A 22,482-nucleotide genomic window follows, 5' to 3' on the forward strand; every position below is an offset into this window, starting at 1 on the left:
CTCACGCCGGCAACCTTGGGTACAAGAAGTGGCCCGGACTCGTCCCTGTTAGCCGCTGGTGCGGGTGCGGTGGCAACGAGGGCAGGAGGGGCTCTGGGTTCCAGGCCAGATCCGACGTAGATCCGGGAGTGGCGCGCGCTTTCTCTACGGTGAGGGAACACAAGTGGGAGGCGGGAGAGAGGGGTCCGGCGCCCAGCGAGCGAATAAAGGTCCGCAACCGGAAGTGTCTTCAGAGCCGCGTCGCACCCGGAAGTGTGGCAAGAGAGCAGCCACACCCGCAAGTGTGATGCTTCCGCGGCTACGGGAAGTAATGGTACCTGGCCAATTGAGATACGGAGTTAAAACAGGTGTTTATATATCTTTATTTCCAGAGGCTCGGTAGAGCCTCCCTTTTCGGAAAGTGTTGGAGGTTGCAAGTATGTGGTCGTGTTTTTGAATGTCTCATCCTGTTGAGACTCGAGGGGAAACGAGCCCCAGGAGTGTGTACAAGGGGGCCAGGTTCAGTAACAGCTTTTAAGAAGTTTCTTTTGCTGCGGGTCACTCTCCATTCCCCTCCCCCACAGGGATGTGCAGATGGAGGCCGGAGGAGGCACTGCTGCCCCAGCCCCCGGGGACGCGGAGGACTTGGAGGAGATGCGGTTCCCCAGTGAGGAAGCTAGAGACGGTGAAGGGATTTGCAGGGATCTACCCGGTACTGGAGATGCGAGCGTGGAGAAAACAAGTATGCATTCCCTTCACTGGGGTCTTGGAAGAAATCCCCAGGGGGTGTTATTGTTGGGGGAGGTCCATGGGGGACCAGAGGGGAGCCTTTTGGGACTCGGGGAAGTAGTTTAAACCATAGCTTGGGTCAGTGGGAAGTCATTGTGTACTCACGTTGTAGTTTAAATCATTGAAGAGTGAAAAAGAAATCAGTGGGTGTCAATGGATGTTCACTGGGGAGTTGGTATGAATTTAGGTCATTGAAGAATCAGAAAGGGATCCGTTGGGGTTAAAGAGGGGCACTAGGGATTGAGGATGTTAAGGTCAGTGAATGACCAAAAAAAAGTTAATAGGGTCAAAGGGGGACTATTTAGAAGTCAGTCTCCCTTTAACCCCTTTGGGGTCTTTAAATCATTGAGGTGGGAGAGGGAACCAGTGGGGGCCAGTGGGCGCTCAGAGTATTTACATCATTGACGAGTTGATGGTAGTCGTTGGAGGGAGTCTTTAAAGAACCAGATCTTAGTGGACGTTAATGATGATCATTGATGGGGAGACGGTGGACATCAGTGAAATTATCTGGAGAGTCAGAGGACCAGTAGGAAGATCTTTGAAGACTCTGGTGTCTGTGTAAAGCTATAGAGTGGAGGATCAGCGGAAGTCATTGCGGAATGAGTGCTCACTGACCACTTTGGAATTAGTGGATGTTAATGGGGTCATTGGGAAGGATCAGTACACATCCCTGGAAATCAGTAATTGTGGGGGGGGCGTCTTTGAGAACTTGTTGGCAAGTATTGGGAGTAGGTACTTGGGGACTGTCAATGAGAAAATGAGGGACTATGAGGTCATTGGGATTTTATGAGGAAAGTATTGATACATAGTTCGCCAGTGGATCACACTGGTTGTCACTGGGGATCAGTGGACCATCAGCTAAAATAAATGGGAGGGTAGTCAGTAGAGGGCAATGAAATTGTGGATTTCATTGGTGAATGTTAATGATGGTCATGGCGAAGGGCAACAGAGGTCATTAAAGTCCTGTGTGTTAGTGGATGTTATGGTGGTTATTGTAGGGAGGGGAGTGGATATCAGTGAGAATAAAAGGGAGTCATATCAATGAGAATAAAAGTCAGGGGAGTCAGTGGAGGTCATTGGAAGTCTTGGATGTTAGTGGAGGTTAATGGTGGTCATTCTTGGGAATGCAGTGGACATGGAGATTAAATTGTGTGTAGATTAAATTGTGGGTCGGGGCAGTCATTGAAGACCCAGGTATTAGTGACGTTAATGTGGGGTCATTGGGAATGAATAGGGGGTGAGGGGGTCCTAAAGACCCGGATGTTAGTAGATAATCATGGCAGAATTTGGATTAGTGATCATCAGCAAGACTGGGAGAGTCAGTGGGGTCACTAGGATCAGTGAGAATAAATAAGGGGTTAGGGTAGTGAGGGGCACATTCAAAGACACAGATGTTAATAGATATAATGGTAGCTATTGAGGGGTGAGTCGATACCAGGAAAATTAATGAGGGGGTCAGAGATTAATGGGGGAATCATTGAAGATGAAGATATTGATAATCATTCAGAGGCAGTGGAGTGCTTTGAAGACTTGGGAATGGCAGTTATTGAAAGGGGAATAATTAGTCCGTAGGGATATAAAGGGTTCAGTAATGACAGTGAGATGGGATTATCGGAGTTTTAGGGGGATCGTTGAAACCTAAGTGTTAGTGGATGTCATTGAGGGGCAGAGGAGACACCGGGAGGTCTGTGTCAGCAGCAGGGGGTCATTGCAGGGCTGGTAGGGATTTGGTGGGTCTGTGGGCACATGGGGTTAATGGGAGTCCACAGGCAGATGACTCACCAGGGGCTCCCTTTCAGGATCCGAGACCAAGGACCAGCCACCCGGCCTGCTGCTCCAGTCCGAGGCTCCATCATGCACCTACGGGCTCTGGGGTCCGGCAGCCTCTGAGAACAGTCCCGTGGGTGGCCCTGAGAGTGGCTCAGGGGGCCAAGGCGGGGACCCCAGTGACGAGGACTGGCGCAGCAAGCAGAAGCACGTGTTTGTGCTGAGTGAGGCTGGCAAGCCCATCTACTCGCGGTACGGTAGCGTGGAGGCATTGTCAACTACCATGGGTGTGATGACAGCTCTCGTGTCCTTTGTGCAGAGTGCCGGAGATGCCATTCGCGCCATCTATGCTGGTGAGCAAAGGGGCAGGAGGCAGAACAGGTGACGGTGACTGGACTATGGCTGTCTGCCTGGCAGTAGGTCTTTCTGTCTGGCTGGCTGCCTGGGGGACTCTCCAGCTAGTCAGGAGTGAGTCAGTGTGTGTGGAGGCTGGCCAGGCGTCTGTCTGTCCAAGGGGTCTGTCTGGTGGCCCTGCTGGGTTCTGAGTGATTAACTCACTGGGATCTGAGTAACTGGCTGGATATTTCCTCCTTGCCTAAGAGGGTGAGCCTGGGGGCTGTCTGGCTGAGTGTCTTTCTAGCTCTGTTAGTCCTTGCCGCATCTTGCTCACTCCATGCTGTGTGCCTGACTCCTCGACCATCCCATCATGTCTCTGCAAATGTCCAAACTCCCCCAGTTTGTCCTTACCTTGGTGCTGCGTCCCTAGAGTGACCGTGTGGCCTTGGACCAGGAGTGTATGCCTTCCGGGGAAGGGTGGAAGGGCCCCCCCGGACCCCGTCTTGTCACCACTGACGCATCTCTACCCGCTGCCCCTTCCCTCCCGCAGAGGACCACAAGCTGGTGTTCCTACAGCAGGGCCCGCTGCTGCTGGTGGCCGTGTCAAGGACTCCTCAGTCAGCAGCACAGCTGCGGGGGGAGCTTATGGCCGTGCACGCCCAGATCGTGAGCACGCTGACGCGCGCCAGCGTGGCCCGCATCTTCGCGCGCAAGCAGAACTACGACCTCCGCCGCCTGCTGGCCGGCTCGGAGCGCACTCTAGACCGGCTTCTGGACAGTGTGGAGCGGGACCCGGGTGCCCTGCTGCTGGGCGCCGTGCGCTGCGTCCCTCTCGCTCGCCCGCTGCGGGATGCGCTGGGTGCGCTGCTCCGACGTTGCACGGCGCCTGGCCTGGCCCTCTCGGTGCTGGCGGTTGGCGGTCGCCTGGTGACAGCAGCCCAGGAGCGGACCGTGCTGGCCGAGTGCCGGCTGGACCCAGCCGACCTGCAGCTGCTGCTGGACTGGGTGGGGGCACCGGCCTTTGCGGCGGGCGAGGCCTGGGCGCCTGTGTGCCTGCCCCGCTTCAATCCCGATGGTTTCTTTTACGCGTACGTGGCCCGCCTGGACGCCATGCCTGTCTGCCTGCTGCTGCTTGGCACCGACCCCGAGGCCTTCCACGACATGGCCACCTGCCGGCGCCTGGTCGAGGACGGCATGCACTCCCTTGGGGCCATGCGCACCCTCAGGGAGGCTGCCAGCTTCTCCGGCACCCCATCGGCCAGCGCCTCGGCCTACAGTGTGCAGGCTGTGGAGGCCGCCGGCCTCCGGCACTTCCTCTATAAGCCGCTGGACATCCCCGACCATCACCGCCAGCTGCCCCAGTTTACCAGGTGGGCCCCTACCCTGCAGGCAGGTGGCCCGGTGGGAAGGCTTATCTAACTGGAAGGTTCGGCAACTCATAGACACGAGTCTGGAGAGAGAGCCAGCCATGCTCTAGAGAGATGCAATAGAATGGGCCTGCCCGACGCGGAAGGCTCAGCCACCAACCTCGAGAAATCCCCTGTTCTAATGGAGAGGAGGGCCCCAGGACTCAAGGAATCCCCAAGATTGATGGGGAGCCTAGGCCCTGAGAAGCCTCCAGTCTAATGGGGGAGGCTCAGCTCCTAACTTAACTGAACTCCCTAGACTGAGGGGAGAGGGGCCAGCCAAGAAAGCCCTAGACTGACCTTGTCCCCCACCCCCGTCCATCACTGCAGCCCCGAGCTGGAGGCCCCATACAGCAGAGAGGAGGAACGACAGCGCCTGTCCGGCCTGTACCACCGCCTGCACGCGCGCCTCCATAACGCCTCCCGGCCCCTGCGCCTCATTTACCACGTGGCTGAGAAGGAGACGCTGCTGGCCTGGGTGAGTTGAGTGGGGGGCTCTGAAGGAGTTAACTGCCCCACTTCAAGCCTTCTTTCCCTCCCCTGTATCCCCTCCAGCTGTGACAGCCTCCTTCAAGTGCACCACGCCTTGCCCTGGGCTGTGGTTTTGCCTCCAGAAGTGTCCTGGCCACGCCGTGTGTCTGTGAAACGCAGCAGCTGCAGTGTCCAGAGCCTTTAGTTCCATCATTCTGTTGACCGTTCCCTCGGTCTACAGTAACCATCTGGTAAATACCAGAGAAACAACCAGTAGAGAGTCTGGTGGTTTGGGGGTTTTTTTTCCAGGAAAACAAATTTTTTTTAAAATTTTAAAATTAGTGAAAACATTTTAAATGTTCTAAGTAGCAATAACTGTCTCTATCAGACAATACAAGTGTGAAAATTACTAGTAGAAATATGAAAAGACGCATACTATTTCAGGTAAAATTGAAATACAAAGTTATCTGAATTTCATTCAATAACGTGTTTCCAGATATTAGGATCTTCTGCCATCATGTGGAAATTTTTGAAATTACACTTACACAAAAAATTCTGTATCTGACTGGAGTATTCTAGTCAATAGTAAAAGGAATAAATGAATCCAGTTGTAAACAAGGTAAATATTCTTAGAAGAATTTAGTGAAAATTACCATGCACAGTTGCTCCTAGTTTCTGTCTTCTTTCAGAGAGAAGATGGTGTTCATTGTAGCTTAAGGAAACTGTATGACAGACACTCAACTTCATTTTCTGTTTCCAAGATTCTTAGCAGTTATGCCTAGGATTCTCCCAGTTCATGATCTTAAATTTCTTAAATACTCTTTAATTATCTCTTTCCATTCTTAGGCACTTAAAACACAAAAGTGCCAAATCTGAATTTGTTCTTCACATCAAACAGAAATTAAGTTTTCTTCTTTTTAGACACATGCGTTGACACTTGTAGACGAACCACCAGTCTACAGTAGAGTGTCTACTGGTGAGCCACCAGTAGGGTGTCTTTGACTTTCAAGAGGCCCCGTTATCCACCATCGCTGTGCTCGCCGATTTCCCATGAGCCCCGCCCACGTGTCTGCAGGTACCAGTTGAGCTTTGACTCCATGAGTTCCCAGCACTCTAGAACACTACAGGCTTGGTCCCCTGCTGTGCCTTCCACCTGGGGTATCCTTCCCTGGGGTCTCTTCCGGGCTCCTGTCCTCACTTCCTATGGGTCTATTCAAGGTCAGCTTCAGGGAGTTTGGTCACGTGACTCCACTGGAAATGGCACTTTCCCCTAGATTCTGCTATTTAGTGCATATTTATTAAATCATTTATTTGCTTGCCTGTTATGTGTCAGGCATTGTTCTAGGCTGAGAATTTTATTTAATTAAAAAAAATTTCTTTAGCTTTCATTTTCAAGCAATTTTAGACTTACAAAGAAGTTGCAAAAAGTTACTTTAAATAGGTCCTTCACGTAGTTTCTCCAGATGTTAACATAACCACAGGAACTCATTAAATCAGGGAATTAACATCAGTACAATCACATCTTATCCACAGACTTCATTCAGACTTCACCACTTGTCCCACTAATGTCCTTTTACTGGTCCAGAATCCAGTCCAGGATCACATATTAGATTTATTTATTGTGTCTCCCTAGTCTCGTTTATTCTGGAACATTTCCTCAGTCTTTTTTTTTTGTCTTTTATGACTTGGGCACTTGTAGAAAGTACCAGCCAGTTAGTTTGTAGAATGTCCCTCAACTTGGGTTTTTCTAATATTTTATCAAGACTAAATTGAGGTCATGCATTTTGGGCAAGTATATCACAGAAGTGGTGATGTGTCCTTTTCTGCTTCGTATCAGGAGGACCACAATGTCACTGTGTCCCATTGATGATGTTAACTTCTATCACTTCATTAAGGTGGTATCTGCCAGGTTTCTCCACTTTAAAGTTAGGTTTTTTTGCCCTTTGTAATTAGTAAATATCTTGTGGTGATTATGTCAGTCTTCTCTTTTTCACCATATTTTCATCCACTAATTTTAATATCCATTAATGATTTTTGCCTTTGACAGTTGTTTCTCTGGTATTTACCAGATGGTTACTTTTCTAACTCCATCATAACTTCATTTATTGGTTGAGATTCTACTGTATGGAAGAACTTTCCCTGCTCCTATTTATTTGTTGAATTTTGAATTTTATATTATGGAATTTTCTTGAATTCAGTGGGCTAAAGTCTTTTCCTTTTACTTATTTTTGTGCTCAAATTGTCTCTGAGTTAGCTAGCAGGAGCCATGATTTAGCCAGACTGGCCCCTGTATCTTTTTGACACGTCTGCATGACTGCTTAAGCACTTCTTACTTTCTGGCACAAGATATTCCAAGCTCATTTTGTACTTTCTCTGTGCCAGTCCTGAAATTGGCCATCTGTCCAATGAGCCCTTGTACCTTTCAGTGGAGGATGGTATTTCAAAAACAAGATCTGGTAGCAGGAAATGACATCCACGTGGAAGGGGAGGTCACAGGTCGTGTGGGTATCTCCAGGAACAGTACACCTGGCAGAGTGAAAGGACTGTGCAAATGCCGTGAGGTGAGGCTGAGCCTGGTTATGTTTGAGGAACAGCAAGGAGAGGCTAGAGTGGCTGGAACAGAGAGAGCGAGGGGGAGAGCAGAGAGAGGTGATGTGGAAAGGTGCTGGTGACCTGGTCAGGTTAAGCCTCTCAGGTTGGTATGAAGATTAAATTGTGTTAATCCTCCTATTATGCCCAGGCTACAGATGATAAAAACAGGTGTGTGGAGCTTAGAACAGGACTTTGTATACAACCATTGCTCATTAAATGTTAAGCACTGTCATCATCCCCAGTGCACAGATGAGTGAACTGAGGTCCAGAGAGTGTACATACACACACACACAGCCAGCATCACCCAGTTGAAGCCACTAGATCTCGCTGATCCCTTGCCCCACTCATGATACAATAGCATCCGCTTACCCGCTTTAGCCCAGTGACCAGGCAGCACCAAGGCGGAGCTGCTGCCAGGTGCACCTTCCAAACGGGACAGGTATGGGGCTAGGGTGGGGTGGACAGCACCGGGCATGGCCAGCTCCGGCCCAGCTGACCCTGTCTCCTCTCAAACCCCCAGGTGACCTCCAAATTTGAGCTGTACACCTGCCTCAGCCCCCTGGTGACCAAGGCAGGTGCCATCCTCGTAGTGACCAAACTCCTACGTTGGGTGAAGAAAGAGGAAGATCGTCTCTTCATTCGTTACCCACCCAAGTACTCCACACCCCCAGCAGCCCCAGCTGCCTCCATGGACCAAGCTTCTCATAACGGCCTGTTTACTGGACCTTGAGAGGCAGAGCTCCCAGACTGGGCTGTGCGGGGAACCACCACCTCTGGCAAATACTTCCTGTCTCCACCCTGGAAATGGACCGGGGCCGGGGTCGTGGGGGGGTGGGGGGTTGCTGATGGTGGTGCCTGTAGCTGGTCCCTGTCTCCCCGGGCAATGGAGCAAGATCTGGGGGGCTGCCCACACATGAGAGATGGGTGGCAGTGTGACTGCCCACAGGTGAGCAGGCTGCTTCCCCAGCCCCCTCCTGGCCCTCCACCTCTGGGGAAATCCTCTTCCCCTCCGTCTGCCACACCTCCTTCACTTGGATGATGTTCCAGCCTCTGTCAGGGACCGTCTCCTCCAGTCCTCGGCACCACACCCTCTGTCCTGCATCACAGGGGTCTGCCTCCCCGAGGGGATCTCAGCCCTGAGGGTCCAGAGCTGGCCAAGGTCTCCTTGGGTGGCCCACGGGGGTTCTGGAATTGGAATGCAGGACCAGCCTGTGCCCAGAAACGGCCTGAAGATATTTTAAAGAAAAAAACTGCACATAAAAAGCCTAAAACCAATCCCCATAAGGACATTTCTTTGTGCTTCATGTACTTCATCTTTACGCAGTCAGAAATGACCCCCATCAGTGTTGGCTGCTGCTAATATTAATGAGAAGATGGCCTCCAGCGTCTACCTGTCTGTGTAACCCGGGGCAAAGCACCTGACTTCACATGGTGGCTGAGATCCAGAATTTTTACATAGATCCACTTACCTTCCACGGCTCATTCTACTCACTCATGAAATGGAGACACCCAACCTCTCATAGGCTGTTAAGTGAGGATTCGTGAACGAAAAGGGACTCAACGCTTGCGTACCACCACACAGCGCAGGGACATTTGTCCCAGACTTGCACAACCTGCACAACACAGGCATCCTAGAGAGGGAGATAGCGAGACCTGCCTGTAATTTCCATGCGTGCACGCAGCACTCGCTCGCCAATGACCAAGACCCTAGTTTTGCCCTCCTTTTCTCTAACCTGGAGTTGCAGGCCTCATGGTGCACGCGTGCGCGCCAACTGTCTCTCGGGGGCTCTGGGCTTGTCCCCTCCTGGGAGCTGAAAGCCCGTCGCTCCTCACCCTGGTCAACTGACGCACAGACACGCACTGGACGCGTGCGCTCTGCACAGCCTATCTGCCCTCGCGTAATTTTTTTTTTTTTTAAAAACCAATCATCGTCCGAAGCGCAGGCGCGCCAGTCGTGCGTGCGTTGGAGAATGGCGGGGAAGTTGGAGCCTTTGGAAGTGGCGCCGCCGGAAGTCCTTGAGGAGGCTGAAGGTAGTGAGGGCAAGTGGGCCTCTGGCAGCCAGGGTGGAAGGAAGGGAGGCTTCGTCCCCTTACAATAAGGAAATATTGATAGCAGTACTTAAAGAAGAAAAATTGTAAGCCTTTTATAAAAAAAAAAAATGCTCTTCAACAAAGTGCAGATAAGTAACATTCTCAGCAGCTCGATTAACTGTTGTCAACTTTATTGGCTATATTGCTTACGTATTTTAAAGTAAACAATAGACTAAATACTTCAGTATGCATCTCTTCAAACAAAAGAGGGGTGGATCGTCCCACAGAACCCCCTCAACTGCTGCCATAGCTAAGAAAATTAACAGTAATTCCCCAATATCATCATTTCACACCCAGCCCATATCACACTTTGCATGGACTCTTAAATCTTAATTGTGAATGGCCACTCCCACAGACGGCTTCTTAGGAGAAAATTCTCCAGGGCATTTTGTTGATATTGACACCCCACACCCCAGTGAGAGGAAAGACAAAATTTTCCTAGAGGGAGTTGGAAATTGCAGTCTAGCCAAAAGAAGAAAATCTCCCAAGACAATGATCCCCTGTTAGCCACTAGCATTTTTTTTAATTATAGAACTTTTCAAAATGTACCAAAGCACAGAAAATAGCATGATGAATACCCATGTACCCGTCACTTTGTATCAACTCTTGTCGACTCCTGGCCCTCCTTTCGTTTATCTCTGACCACCTTTCGTACACACTCTTTAAACCATCATATTAATAAACACATTGGATTGCATCTTTCCAGATATATCTATGCAGATAACAATAATTATGCACTTGTATATTGTCTGTCTTAGGATGTGAGCTTCATGAGGACAGACCGTTCATTGCCGTTTCCCCAGCACCTGAAACAATGCCTGCTTGGCATATAGTAGTAGGTGCTCAGTAATTCTTTTACTGCATGAATAATGAAATAACTAACACTGAGAGCTCTCTTAGATTTTGGCCTCACATTGAGTGCAAGCTTTCAACAAGATCTAAGACAGATTCCAATAAATCTTCCTTATTAAGCACTTAGTATAGCTGCCACTGTGCTTAAAAAAAAAAAAAGACGATTATTATCAAATTTCTTTTAAAAAGGAAGTTGTGATCAACTTCGCCAGCAATGGAGAAAGTTGAAAAGCATATCAAGTTACCATTTCTAACCCATCAAAATTGGCTTTAGAAAAGTATATCTGGTATTTTCATATCTTCAGTCACCATGCTTGGTAATCTTAGAATACACACGTGTGGACCAAGCAGGGTCATTGGAATGTTGCTGATGGAAGCCAAACACAAGAGCAAGCACGGAAATGACTAAATTTAGGTACATACATGCATCGTGGAATGCCTGTATAGTGGACATTTTTTCTTAAGAGGCAGGAAAAAATAATTAAATTCCAATTTAATTTAATTAATTAAAATTAATTTTAAAAGGAGAAGATGGTGATTCATTAACAGAGAGTGAGCTTCAAAAGAGATCATATTCCTATGAGAGAAAAGCAAGTTGGGATTAAAAAAGAAAAAAAAAAAAAAAAGAAGAGGCAGTTCAACTACAGCCCTATGTGCGCTGCTTAGAAAAATGTCTGAAGGCTAAAGGCCTAACTGGTGACTCTCCACGATGGACTTGGATTTTGGGGGCTGTGTAGAGGTGGAAGCATTTCTGTAATTTTTTAAAAAGGAAAATGTAAGTAGTGCTAAATAATATTAAAATATAAGAGGAAAAATGCTGAATGGCATCAGAGGATCATACATTAATATTGGTCAATATTAACATCTCTGTTTTGATGATTATACTGCAGTTACCTGGTAGAGTCCCCTTATAAATAGGAAATATATACTGGAATGTTAAGAAATAACGGGTCATGATGCCTGCAATTTATGTGCAGTAATGCTCACAAATGGGAAATATGATACAAGGGCAAATAGCACTGTGGGCTATTTCTACAACTTTTATGTATTCAATACATCTGAAATTATTTCAAAATAAAGTGTTTCAAAGGGGTTCGTGATCTATAGGCTGTTTTGTTTTGTCACATTGATTTTTTTAAACTTTTGTCAAGATGTTAGCTGGACTATTTGAAAGATTTACTGATAACCTATGATCTTACTGTGTGACTAGGACTAGGAATGCAGTGGAGAGGATCAGATGGTAGTTCTGTTTTTAGTTTTTTAAGGAACCTCCGTACTGTTCTCCTTAGTGGCTATACCAATTTACATTCCCACCAACAGTGTAGGAGGGTTCCCTTTTCTCCACACCCTCTCCAGCATTTATTGTTTGTAGATTTTTGGATGACGGTCATTCTGACTGGTGTGAGGTGATACCTCATTATAGTTTTGATTTGCATTTCTCTAATAGTGATGTTGAGCATGTTTTTGTGTGCTTTTTGGCCATCTGTATGTCTTCTTTGGAGAAAGGTCTGTTTAGATCTTCTGCCCGTTTTTGATTGTGGTCTGTTTGTTTTTTTTATATTGAGCTGCATGAGCTGTTTGTATAAGAGTGCAAATGGATGCAAATTTACAAAACAGAAGTAGAGTCATGGATGTAGAAAACAAACTTATGGTTACCAGGGGATAAGGGGGGGGGGAGGGATAAACTGGGAGATTGGGGTTGACATATACACACTACTATATATAAAATAGATAACTAATAAGAACCTGCTGTATAGCACAGGAAACTCTCTTCTATACTCTGTAATGGCCTATAAGGGAAAAGAATCTTAAAAAAAAAAGAGTGGATATATGTATATGTATAACTGATTCACTTTGCTGTACACCTGAAACTAACACAACGTTGTAAATCAACTATACTGCAATAAAAAAATAAATGCAGTGGAGAGGAAAAACACAGATGGAGCTTTCACAGAAATGGTTCAACAAGCCAGCTGTGAAAGACATATGGGGACAATCAGGGGAAACCACGTATGTTGTGGGCATTTTATGATATAAATGATCCGATGATTAGTGATGATTGCTAATCTTGTCTGTGTGACTATAGGATTGGAGTCATCTAAGAAAATGTCTTCTAGTAGTTGTGACTTTCTTTTTTTTGAGTTGAGACTCAGTGAAGTATCTAGGGATGAAATGTCATGAAGTCTGGGGCTTGCTTGAAAATACTTTAGCACAAGAAAAACATAGCTGAAGCAAATATTTTTTTTCGGCTGAAGCAAATATTAATGATTGTCATATCTGGACGATGAGTAAACTGGAGTTCATCATGGTATCCTCTCTACTTTCATGTGCATTTGGACATTTTCATAATATTAAAAACAAAACAAGTAATCACAAATATCTCCCTTTGTTATGAAAGTAGATTTAATTTTTTTTATTTCATTCCAAATATTAAGAATATTTAAAGAACATAAAAGTCTCCGAGGAGACATACCAACCAATGATACCAGAGAAAAGCAATGAGATTTATGCAAAATTAAATTAATACATACCAATTTGTAAGAGATCTCAGGCAAGACAAAAAGATGTAAAGAAAGTGGACATACCACCAAACATTTCAACAAAATTTAGTAAGCTTAGGTCAAGAAGCCCTGATTTTTTTTTTTCCCCTGAGGCTCATGGGATCTTAGTTTCCTGATCAGGGATCAAACCCAGGTCCCGGCAGTGAGAGTGCTGAGTCCTAACCGCTGGACCTCCAGGGAATTCCCAAGAACCCCTGATTTACAACATGAGTTTTAATGGCTGCAAAGAATTTTATCCTCTGAATGTGCTGTAGTCAACTAAGGTATCTTTAACTTGCTTCCGTCTTTTAAGATTATGAACAGTGGAACACTCTTGCCCACCATCCTTAATTATTTCCTTAAAATGTCTAAGGTGGAATTTCTGATCCAGAAGAGTGGAGTAAGTTTTTAATATTTCCTACCAGAAAGTTTGAAATGAAATGCTGTTTTTGCCTATCCCGTTGGCAAAAGTGACGAAGGTGGAAGTTTCCTTTTTTGTGTTGTTTTTTCCGGTTGGGATTGAGGGGAGTAGAGCCCTTCACAGGTGGTGTTATGTTCTTCCATCAGGAGGCTTACAATATCCAGTTGTCTTTCGTGGATGTTAGCAGCCATTAGTAAACCATTTCCTAGACCCATCAGTTCTTTAAGAATTTGCAAATTGTGGCCTAAAATGATTTTAAAGAAATTCATATGAAACTGTTCTGTCCTACTGCATTGCTTAAAACTTCATACTGATTTTGAACAGCAGTAGCAGCAAAAGTGCATCCCCTTCTCTCACACCTGAATTTCATTAAAGGGATGTCTGTGGTGTTCTTTGACCTCTCAGGAAGAAATGGCCATTAGGGGTTCTGATTCATCTAGCACACACCATCAACTCTAGAGACACAAGATGGGGTCCTGGGAGTTCCTTTGTGGTCCAGTGGTTCAGTGGTTAGGACTCCATGCTTTCACTGCCAAGGGCCTGGGTTCAATCCCTGGTCAAGGAACTACAATTCCACAAACCATGTGGTGCAGCCAAAAAAAAAAAAAGGACAGGGGTCCAGCAGGGACCCTACTCTGACTGGAAAGCTGCCCCTCAGCCTATCTTTGGTTCAGCCCAGGGGTGTCCTCAGAACCCAATGAGGCTTTCTTCCTCCCTGCCCAGATTAGCTTGGACCCTTCCTCAGTCCCCTCTCACTGTCACTGGATGCTGTAATTCTGATTTTCATCTCCACAGGTCAGACCAAGTCTTCAAAGAAGACTGAAGAGTTGCTGGAAATGGTGAAGAAGCTGCAGAAAGGTCATGTGTCTCCTCGTGTCTGAGGCTTAGCCTGAGGTTTTGAGTCAGGAAGATGTGGTTCAAACCCACCCCCTCAACTCACAACCTTGGGAAATTATCCCATTGCACTTTCTCCCTCTTATACAATTTAATTCTTTAAACCAAAAACACAACTTCAAAATTCAAGAAGTATAAAGGGATGGAAAACCCTACCCTCCAACACTCATATGCGTGCACGCACATACACACACACACACACACACACACACACACACACACACACTCACACACCCCAGCCATCCATTTCCCTGATCCATAGGCCATCGGCAACTATTTTTAAATTCTTAGGTATTTTTCTAGACATTTAAAAAAATACATTCTTGGGTGTGTATTCTTTGCCTTCCTTTTTTATATACAAATGGCAATGCAAACAGCTTTGCACCTTGCTTTGCTTGTTGATGGGAGACTGGGAGCCAGCCGGCATCCAGTACCCACAACAGGGCTGGGCCAGAGTTCTGGCCATGTTTGAGGTTGGATCACCCCAGTCCATCAGCAGCTTGAAATACTACAGTCCATTGGTCTGTTCCAAATAAAGGGGAACCTCCCCTTCCCCTGACTCTGTGGCCACATGAAAAAGTACATTGGAGCTGCTGCCTAGACTAAACTTAGGTAGACGAATTGCATGATTGAAAATGCAGTGACTCTGCCCGTCTCCAGTAAAACAAAGACCCCAGGGATTTGTATCATAATCAGCACCTCGGAGAGCACTCAGTCTCCTGGAAGTCACAAGAGATGAAGTTGGTGGCCTCTGGAAATCCAGAACTTGAACTTAATTCCAGAGTGTCTCATAGGCTGGTAGTGAGACCCAGTGAGGGTTGGACAGATTTTTATCTCAACTCTGTGCTTCCAACCTTGAAGCCAGAGAGGGACGAGGAGGGCTTCCCCGTACGGAGCACTGAAATTCGGACGGTGAGAAGTTAGCGATGACGCCCTAAAGAGACGGTTGATCTCCCTGTCATTGGAGAATTTGATAGCTGTCAAAATGAAAAGTGGCATTTTCCCCATATCTCATATGAGGTCAGCACCAGAGTCCAGGTGGACAGAAGTGAAAACCCACCCCACCAGGCTTTTCATGGCCGGGGCGGTGGGGGGGGTCTCCCTTGTCTCCCACCACATTCAGATTTCCGTGTAGAAGCCTCTACCACGTCCCAGGAGGCCCTGGGCGATCTGCCACTCCCATTTCCCCACTTGGCCTCCAGCTACTCTCCACTAGCTCACTAGAGCCACACGAGCCACAGCAGACCGCTCAGCCATATATTTCGGGCATGCGCCTCACTCGGCCCCACTGCGGGGGCGTTGCACTCATTGTCCTTCTGTCTGGCGTGTCCCCCACTGCACACTCCCCACCCCACAGAACTGCAGGGCTGTCTTCCTTCACATCATTTGGGGCCTCTCCACATCTCAAGAGGCACCTTCTACCCTTTCATTCTTCAGCCCCTTGCTTCACTTTATTTCCCTTCCTGGTGTTTCCTGCCACCAGCATTGACATCATGAATCTTTGTTTGGTGTCCATCCCTCCCACCCAGAATGCAAGCCCTGCATTCAGACACAGTGGCAACACCCGCCCCCCTCCTTCTGCCTTAGACAGCCAGGCATCTGCCTTCTCTGGCTCAATCTTTCTTTCCTTCTGCAGAGGGAGGCCTAGAGCCACAGGTCGAAGACCTGATTAACCGGATTAATGAGCTTCAGCAAGGTAAGCTCCGGGACGTAAGACGGCCAGCTGCCCAAGCGGGACCTGGGCTTTGAAAGCCTCCACTTCCTCATCTATGAGATCCAGGCCCCTCCAGGTTGTCTGAAGATGAGTGTGCAGTGTCATGGTGTGTGAGAGAATAGCAAGGCTAGAGGCTGCACTCACACCGTGTCTTCTTCCCTTTTTTGACCCAGCAAAGATGAAATCCAGCGAGGAACTGGGAGAAGCCCACGCTCTCTGGGAGGCCCTGCGTAGGGACCTGGACTCCTGTAAGTGGGGCCAGAAGAGGGAGCCAGAGATCTCATGACCAGCGCTGGCGTTCCTGTACGCACCTCAGGGTCTTCGCAAGGGCTGTTCCCTCCACCTGAGAGCCTCTCGTCCTACATAATCCACATTGCCTCGTGCTATCTCAAGTCACCTTTCAGCTCTCAGCTGAGACTTCACCCCAACAGGTCTACCTTGATGGCCCCCTCGAAAAATAGAATACCACCTTCTCTCACTCCCCTGCTTGATTTATTTCTTCACAGCCTTTATTTCTACTTGACATGGTGTACTTTTGTATTTCTCATCATCTCTACCCTCAGTATAAACCATAGGCATCCTACACAAGGGAGCCCTGCAGTCCTTCACTCCTTCGGCACCTACAGGGAATGTGTGCCCCGAGCGGGAAAAGCTGGGTCAGAATGGTCCCCAGCGGTAGATGGGTGCACGGTTGGTGAGGAGATACCTCTCCTCCCCTGAGGCTGTATCATATCTTCTGTGTGACCTTGGGCCTTCCCTTTGCATGAAGTTGCAGTCGGGGCACAGGACGAGGCCCCTGGAGACTCAAAGTGTCATTGTGTTTTCCAGTGAATGGAGAGAAAGTGCACCTGGAGGAGGTTTTGAGCAAAAAGCAAGGTATTTACCATCTGCTTCGTCCTCATTATTCTACCCCATCACCCCACAAATGCCTGAAGTTCTCAGACAGCCAGAGGAATCCCCCTGACACCTGAGTCAGGGTGCTTCCCTCTCTGCTCAGATCTCTCCCTTGGCTGCCATCGGACTCGGAGTAAGCACTGAGGTCCCTCAGGGCCCTCCGATGCCCAGCATGATGTGAGGCCCCTTGCTTCTACCCAACCCTGACTTCTCAAGAGCTCTCACAAAGCCCCTTGGTTCCTCTCCCCACAGAGGCACTGAGGACCCTCCAGCTGCACTGCCAAAGGAAGGAAGGTGAGGCTCAGAGGTAAGAGGTCCTGCCCAGCCCTTCCCCACCTTATTCCCCAGCCTGAAGGAGGAGCGGGCAAGAGCTAGGGAAAATAAATCTTGGACACACACTCTTCATTTTCCCTTTCTATAAAATCGAGTAGCTAGACAAGAGACACCCCTGTTCGTCATTAATATTAAGTGGTGGTGTTAAAATGAACTCATTTAATCATTCATTGCTAGTTTCTTTATCAAATAAATTCATCCATTGGTATTATTCTAAGTCTTCCCCTATTGGTTAGCCAGCTCTTCTACCATCCATTCATTTGTTTATCTGTCTACTCGTTTATGACCCCAGCCACCCATTTACCCAGCCGTCCACCTACCCACCCATCCACCCACCGTCCCACTCATCCATCCATACATCTATCCAACTATCCAACGCTTCATCCAGACAGACAGCCATTATCTCTCCAGCCTTCCATCTAATCATCTTTCACCCATCCAATCATTCATTCATCTTCTCTCCACCTTTCCAATCATCCATTTAACCGTTCATTTCTTTACCCAGCCATCCATCCAGACAGCTATCCATCTATCTCTCCATCCTTTGAACCTTTACATTCTTGTGACCAGAAGTCTCAAATGCTGGCACATCATGATTTTAATAATGTGGGAAAACTTGATGATAGATAGTGAAAGTGTATATATGCTTAACCACACCACACCTACCACTGTCTGATGAGCTGTTTATGTTCATTTATCAACTAATCCTCGCAATGACAGTACCACCATTTTACATATGAGGAAACTGAGACCCAGAGAGGTTAACTAGCTTGTCCAAGATCACAGTGGAATAGCAGATCCAGGCCTCAATCTAGGACTTTATAATTTATGAAACGAAACTACTGTACCCTTCACAAAGGTTTCTTGGGAAGGCACGGTTTGATGGGGGACAGAATGGACAGGGTGAGTGTCGAGAGAGGCGTATAAAGGTTCACATTTGCTCAGAGCAAAGGAGAGTGAGGACTCCCAGCCCCCCTCCTGCTGGAAGGAGTGGTGGCTCATTCACAGAATATAACTGAGGGTTCTCTTTCCTTCCCCAGGAAGTACATGTTGGCAGGGCACATGGAACACATTTCTATCTATAACTCTCAGATCACAGAGAGTCAGGGACAGAGGAAGCCGGGGTAACCCTGTGTCTAGGGGCTGGGGCGGCGCGGTGTGGGGAATGGGAGTGGGGCTTGCGTGAGGGAGAGTGTATTGGAAGTGGTGCTGTTGGAAGCAAGGCGTGGAGGAAAAAGCCCATAAAGGGGCTCCTAGCAAGGGAGCACCAGGCAAAGATCTGAAGGCCTATGAATGAGAAACCCCCGGACTGGGGCAGGCTGGGTGTCAGTCCTATCATGTGTTTTCTCATTCCTGGATGTTGGCCCCTAGGTTGCACGTGGAAGAATGTCTGGAGGATTTGACAGGCCAGCACAAAGACCCCTGGGAATTCCACGTGAGCCATTATCATTGCCTCAGCCAAAGCCACTCCTCCCCTGGCTTCAGTGTCTCTGCTGATCAGCCCAGGGTCCACCTACTGCTCAGGCCCAATGCCGACGGGTAGTCCTTGACTCCTTCCTTCCTCTCACCCCCTCAGTTCAGTCCTTCAGCTTCTACCTTAAACCCAACCACCTCTCACCATCCCCCACTGCCACACCCAGCATCCATTGCCCAGAGCGTTGCAGTAGCCATTGCTGAGCTTGCTTCCCTCCTGCTTGCCTAGAGTGCTTATCTTGCAGTGGCAAATGGGAACTCTGAACCAGACATGGTCAGGGCATTCCTTCGTTCAGCCAATGTCTCTGGATGTGTCCAGCAGCGTTCCAAAGGGGCCAAGTCTTTGCTGTCCTCAAGTTGGTTAGGAGCAAGGAGATGCATACCCAGACTCTAAACAAGAAAATAAGTAGATAGGTCATGCAACGCCAGTGGGGAAGTCCTCCCTGAGCAGGTGTCATCTGAACACAGACACGAGGGAAGTAAGTGAGGAAGCCATGCGGGTAGCTGAGTGCCAATGTCCTTGGGAGGCTGAACTTGCCTGGGGTATTTGAGGAAGAGCAAACAGTGGGGCTGGGGGATGAGAGAGTGGGAAGAGATGAGGTTTAAGGTACGCGGGGACATGGGGAGTGATTGAGGGGGAGAGCATCTCTGCCAGCGCCCGGCCACAGCAGAAGTTGCACACTGAATTAACGGATAGCTGAATGAATGAACGAATGAATGAATGAACGCCCTAATTCAAGTAAGGACTTTCCGAGAGGCGCGAAGGAGGAGGGGCCAGGAGGACAGCTGGACGGACAGGGCTCCTCTCTCTCTTCACAGATGCTGAAGCAGCGACTGGCCTGGGAGATCCGTGCCCTGCAGAGCAGCAAGGAGCAGCTGCTCACCGAAGGTGGGACTCCTGCGCGGGGTGGGGTCGGAGCCGGGGCGGGAGCCGGGGCGGCGGGCAGGAGCTCCCGGCCCCGCCCATGACGCCCCGCCCACCCGCCGAGAGGCGGGCGCGGGCCAAGCTGGAGACGGTGGAGCGGCGGCTGCGCTCTCCGCCCGAGGTCCAGAGCGCGCCGGCAGAGAAAGACGGGCAGGAGGGGAAAGGAGGAGCGGGGGGCCGAGGTCCGCCCCTCCAACACCTCCCCTCCTGTCCCCCCCCAGAAGGGCGGGGCCTCCGCGGGTTAGGCTCTCCTCCCGCCGGGGCTTCTCTGCAGTCTTCAGGGTTCAGTGTGTCAGTCGCTTCCTCCTTGTGCCCCCTCCACACTCCCTCTCTCTTCCTCCTCTCCTCTGACCCTTCTCCGCAGGCTGAAGGCGGAGCTGGAGAAAGTCGGGGGGCAGGGCCCCGCCCAGACCCAGACCACCCCAGAGGACCGGGCCGGAGAGGTAGAGAGCCCGGGATGGAGGCCTGACGGGCCGAGACAGAGCGGGCGGGATCTGGGATCCGGAGCCCCTCTGAGAGGGGGGTGTGCGGGTGCCGGGCGTCCTCGGGGCGGTGGGGACAGGGAAAGGGCGGCGCGGGCCAGCGTGGGCGGGCGCCAGGGCCCCAAAGCCTGACTCCCAGCCCCCGCAGGCCGGCCCCCAGCTCCCCAGCGAGGGTGACCTGGCGCCGCCGGCGGAGCTGGCCCTGACGCCCCCCTAGGCCAGTAGGACCCACCCGGCCCCACCTTCCTTCAAGGCGCGCCCGGAAATAAAGGCGACGTTTGCGGACCATCCTCCAATATCCCGGCTGAGTCTGTGCCACAGGAGTCATTGGGGGTGGGGGTCGTGCCCTTCCTCTCTCCGGGGGAAGGGGGAGTGGTTCAGGAAGTCTGGGCGTGGCCTCGCCGGACTCCGCCCACCACTCCCTTGGCCCGCTCAGGCCGCGGGAGCTCAGTAAAAGCTCCCGACAGCTCAATGACTGGGTGGGTGTCAAGACCATTCCATCTCCACGGGCTCACCTCGGGTTCCTGAACCGTCTCTTTTACCAGTAAGGGCTAGAAGGGACGTGTTAAAAACCCGCGGCAGGTCCTGTCAGTCTCCTGTGGTTCAGAGTAAAATCCCAGCCTCCCAGAGTCCCTGCATTACCCGCAGATTCCCTTGGACCTGCCCACCTACCTGGCCTCGCCTCTCACACCCTCACACGTTTGCTTCAAGCTACACAGCTGATTTTCCACCCTTCTCCAAGCACCTTGTCATCTCACGGCCTTTGCCCTGCTGTGTCGTCATCTGGGGTCCCCTTACCCCAGTCTCCTCGGACTGCAGGGCTGTTAAGGATGTCAGCTGCTCAGGAGGCTGGCCTGGGGGACCCAGTTCCAAAGGGCACCTTGCCACCTGCTAAGCACGTGCGGGTTAAAGAAGCATTTGCTGAATGTCTGCTTGTGTACCAGGCGCTATTGTAGGCCCCGGATTCTAAGTAGCAGGGTCAGGGAGGATCTCACTGAGGTAGTGGTGCCTGAGCAGGGAGGTGAGGGGGCAGGCGAGGGAGTGAGCCCCGCAGGTGTCTGGGCGAAGGGGCGCTGGGCAGAGGGGATGGCGCCTGCAAGGGCTGTGGAGGGGACTGAGTTTGTCGAGTGTGAAGAGCATCTGGAGGAGGCCAGTGTGGTGGGGCAGAGGGGGGCGAGGAGGCGCAGGGTAGAGCGCTGGCACCGGAAGGGGGACGCCTTCCAGGGCCCGGGAGCGGGCTCCGTCCGACACTCGGAAATGTCCGAGGAGACGCACGTGCTGACAGAGCAAGACACTTTATTGGGAAGGGGCGCCCTGGTGCAGAGCAGTAGGGTGAGGGGACCCAGGGGAACTGCTCTGCCATGGGCTCGCAGTCTCAGGTTTTATGGTGATGGGGTTAGTTTCCGGGTTGTCTCTGGCCAATCATTCTGACTCAGGGTCCTTCCGGGTCTCCTTTTGACCTTTCCCGAATTCTTCTGGTTGGTGGTAGCTTGTTAGTTCTGCGTTCCTTACCAGGACCTCCTGTTGTCAGATAACTCCTGCAAGTGGTTACTCTTGGGCCTGGCCAGGGCAGGTGGTTTCAGTCAGTGATTCCCTTAACAGTATGAGAGACTTCCTGGGGACCCAGGCAAGATGGCCCTTGTCTGTCTAGTCTGTTCTTCTCAGAACAGGACCTGGCATATAGTAAACACTCAGTAAAATGTTAGCTATCACTAATTACTATGATGATTTATTATTATTCCCAATCCATCTGTGAAGGAAACTCAGATGCATGAATCACTTAGAATGGGGGCCTATAATCCATTAAGTATTTAATAAATCATTTATTATTATTATTATTATTCCCCAGCTACAGATGAGGAACACCAGGGTGTGTATTTCTCTTAGAACAGCGAGTTTCATGCAAAAAATATTCAATAAATGCTACCTATCATTTATTATTCTCATTACTATTCTTATTATTCCCAATCTAGAGATGAGGAAAATTGAGGCCGTGAAAGTATACAGTAAGCCCACGATAAATGTTGGGTCTCACCGTTGTTGCTATTATTATCCCAAGTCCACAGACAAAGCCCAGAAGGCTTTAATCCCTGTACCATGGCTCACACCAGGTCCAGCTGACCCCAGGCCTGGGTCCTGATCCCCTGCCCCACTGACACTGCCTGCATGCCTTAGACCACCGTCCAGGGATCTTTAGGGAACTTAAATGTTCTCTTCTCTATGTCACACAAATGGAGACAGCCTGGATATTCCATTGACATCACTTTCCTCCTGAGATTCAAATCCTGGTTTCCCTGCTCTCTGAGTGACCTCAGGCAAATTGTTTAATGTCTCCAAAACTCAGTTAGCAAATTTGCAAAATGGTGCCACCAACTGCACAGAACTTACTATAAACCTGGCCAACTCCTCACTCCTTCCAAAACCTCCTCTGAGGGAACCTGAATCTCCTCCTCCTCATGTGAATACACTGTGATACACAAGGAGGTGGCTGGTGGCTGGGACTGCCTCTCCCAGACTGAACGC

General features: G+C 49.5%; 2 protein-coding genes across 3 annotated transcripts; both read left to right on the top strand.

The window, feature by feature from the left end:
- The first annotated feature begins 47 nt into the window (after positions 1-47).
- MON1B (MON1 homolog B, secretory trafficking associated) lies at positions 48-10,912 on the top strand. 2 transcript variants are annotated; one of them, XM_007105749.4, is made up of 6 exons: positions 48-149; positions 564-721; positions 2,568-2,888; positions 3,422-4,241; positions 4,608-4,755; positions 7,861-10,912. In XM_007105749.4, the coding sequence occupies exons 2-6, from the start codon at positions 574-576 to the stop codon at positions 8,068-8,070; spliced, it is 1,647 nt and encodes a 548-aa protein (XP_007105811.2). In that variant the 5' UTR covers positions 48-149; positions 564-573; the 3' UTR covers positions 8,071-10,912. The 2 variants fall into 2 exon arrangements, with proteins under 2 accessions (XP_007105811.2, XP_007105812.2); XM_007105750.4 differs by lacking the exon at positions 48-149 and adding an exon at positions 200-347.
- Positions 9,311-21,018, top strand: SYCE1L (synaptonemal complex central element protein 1 like). Its single transcript, XM_055078971.1, has 11 exons — positions 9,311-9,371; positions 14,040-14,102; positions 15,775-15,834; positions 16,026-16,100; positions 16,681-16,728; positions 16,999-17,053; positions 18,120-18,203; positions 18,451-18,514; positions 19,372-19,440; positions 19,539-19,627; positions 19,842-21,018. Exons 1-11 carry the CDS (start codon positions 9,311-9,313, stop codon positions 20,089-20,091), a joined length of 918 nt encoding a protein of 305 aa, XP_054934946.1. The 3' UTR covers positions 20,092-21,018.
- The last annotated feature ends 1,464 nt before the right edge of the window (positions 21,019-22,482 follow it).

This window comes from Physeter macrocephalus, chromosome 17, assembly GCF_002837175.3.
Source record: "Physeter macrocephalus isolate SW-GA chromosome 17, ASM283717v5, whole genome shotgun sequence".
Classification (NCBI taxonomy): Eukaryota; Metazoa; Chordata; class Mammalia; order Artiodactyla; family Physeteridae; genus Physeter; species Physeter macrocephalus.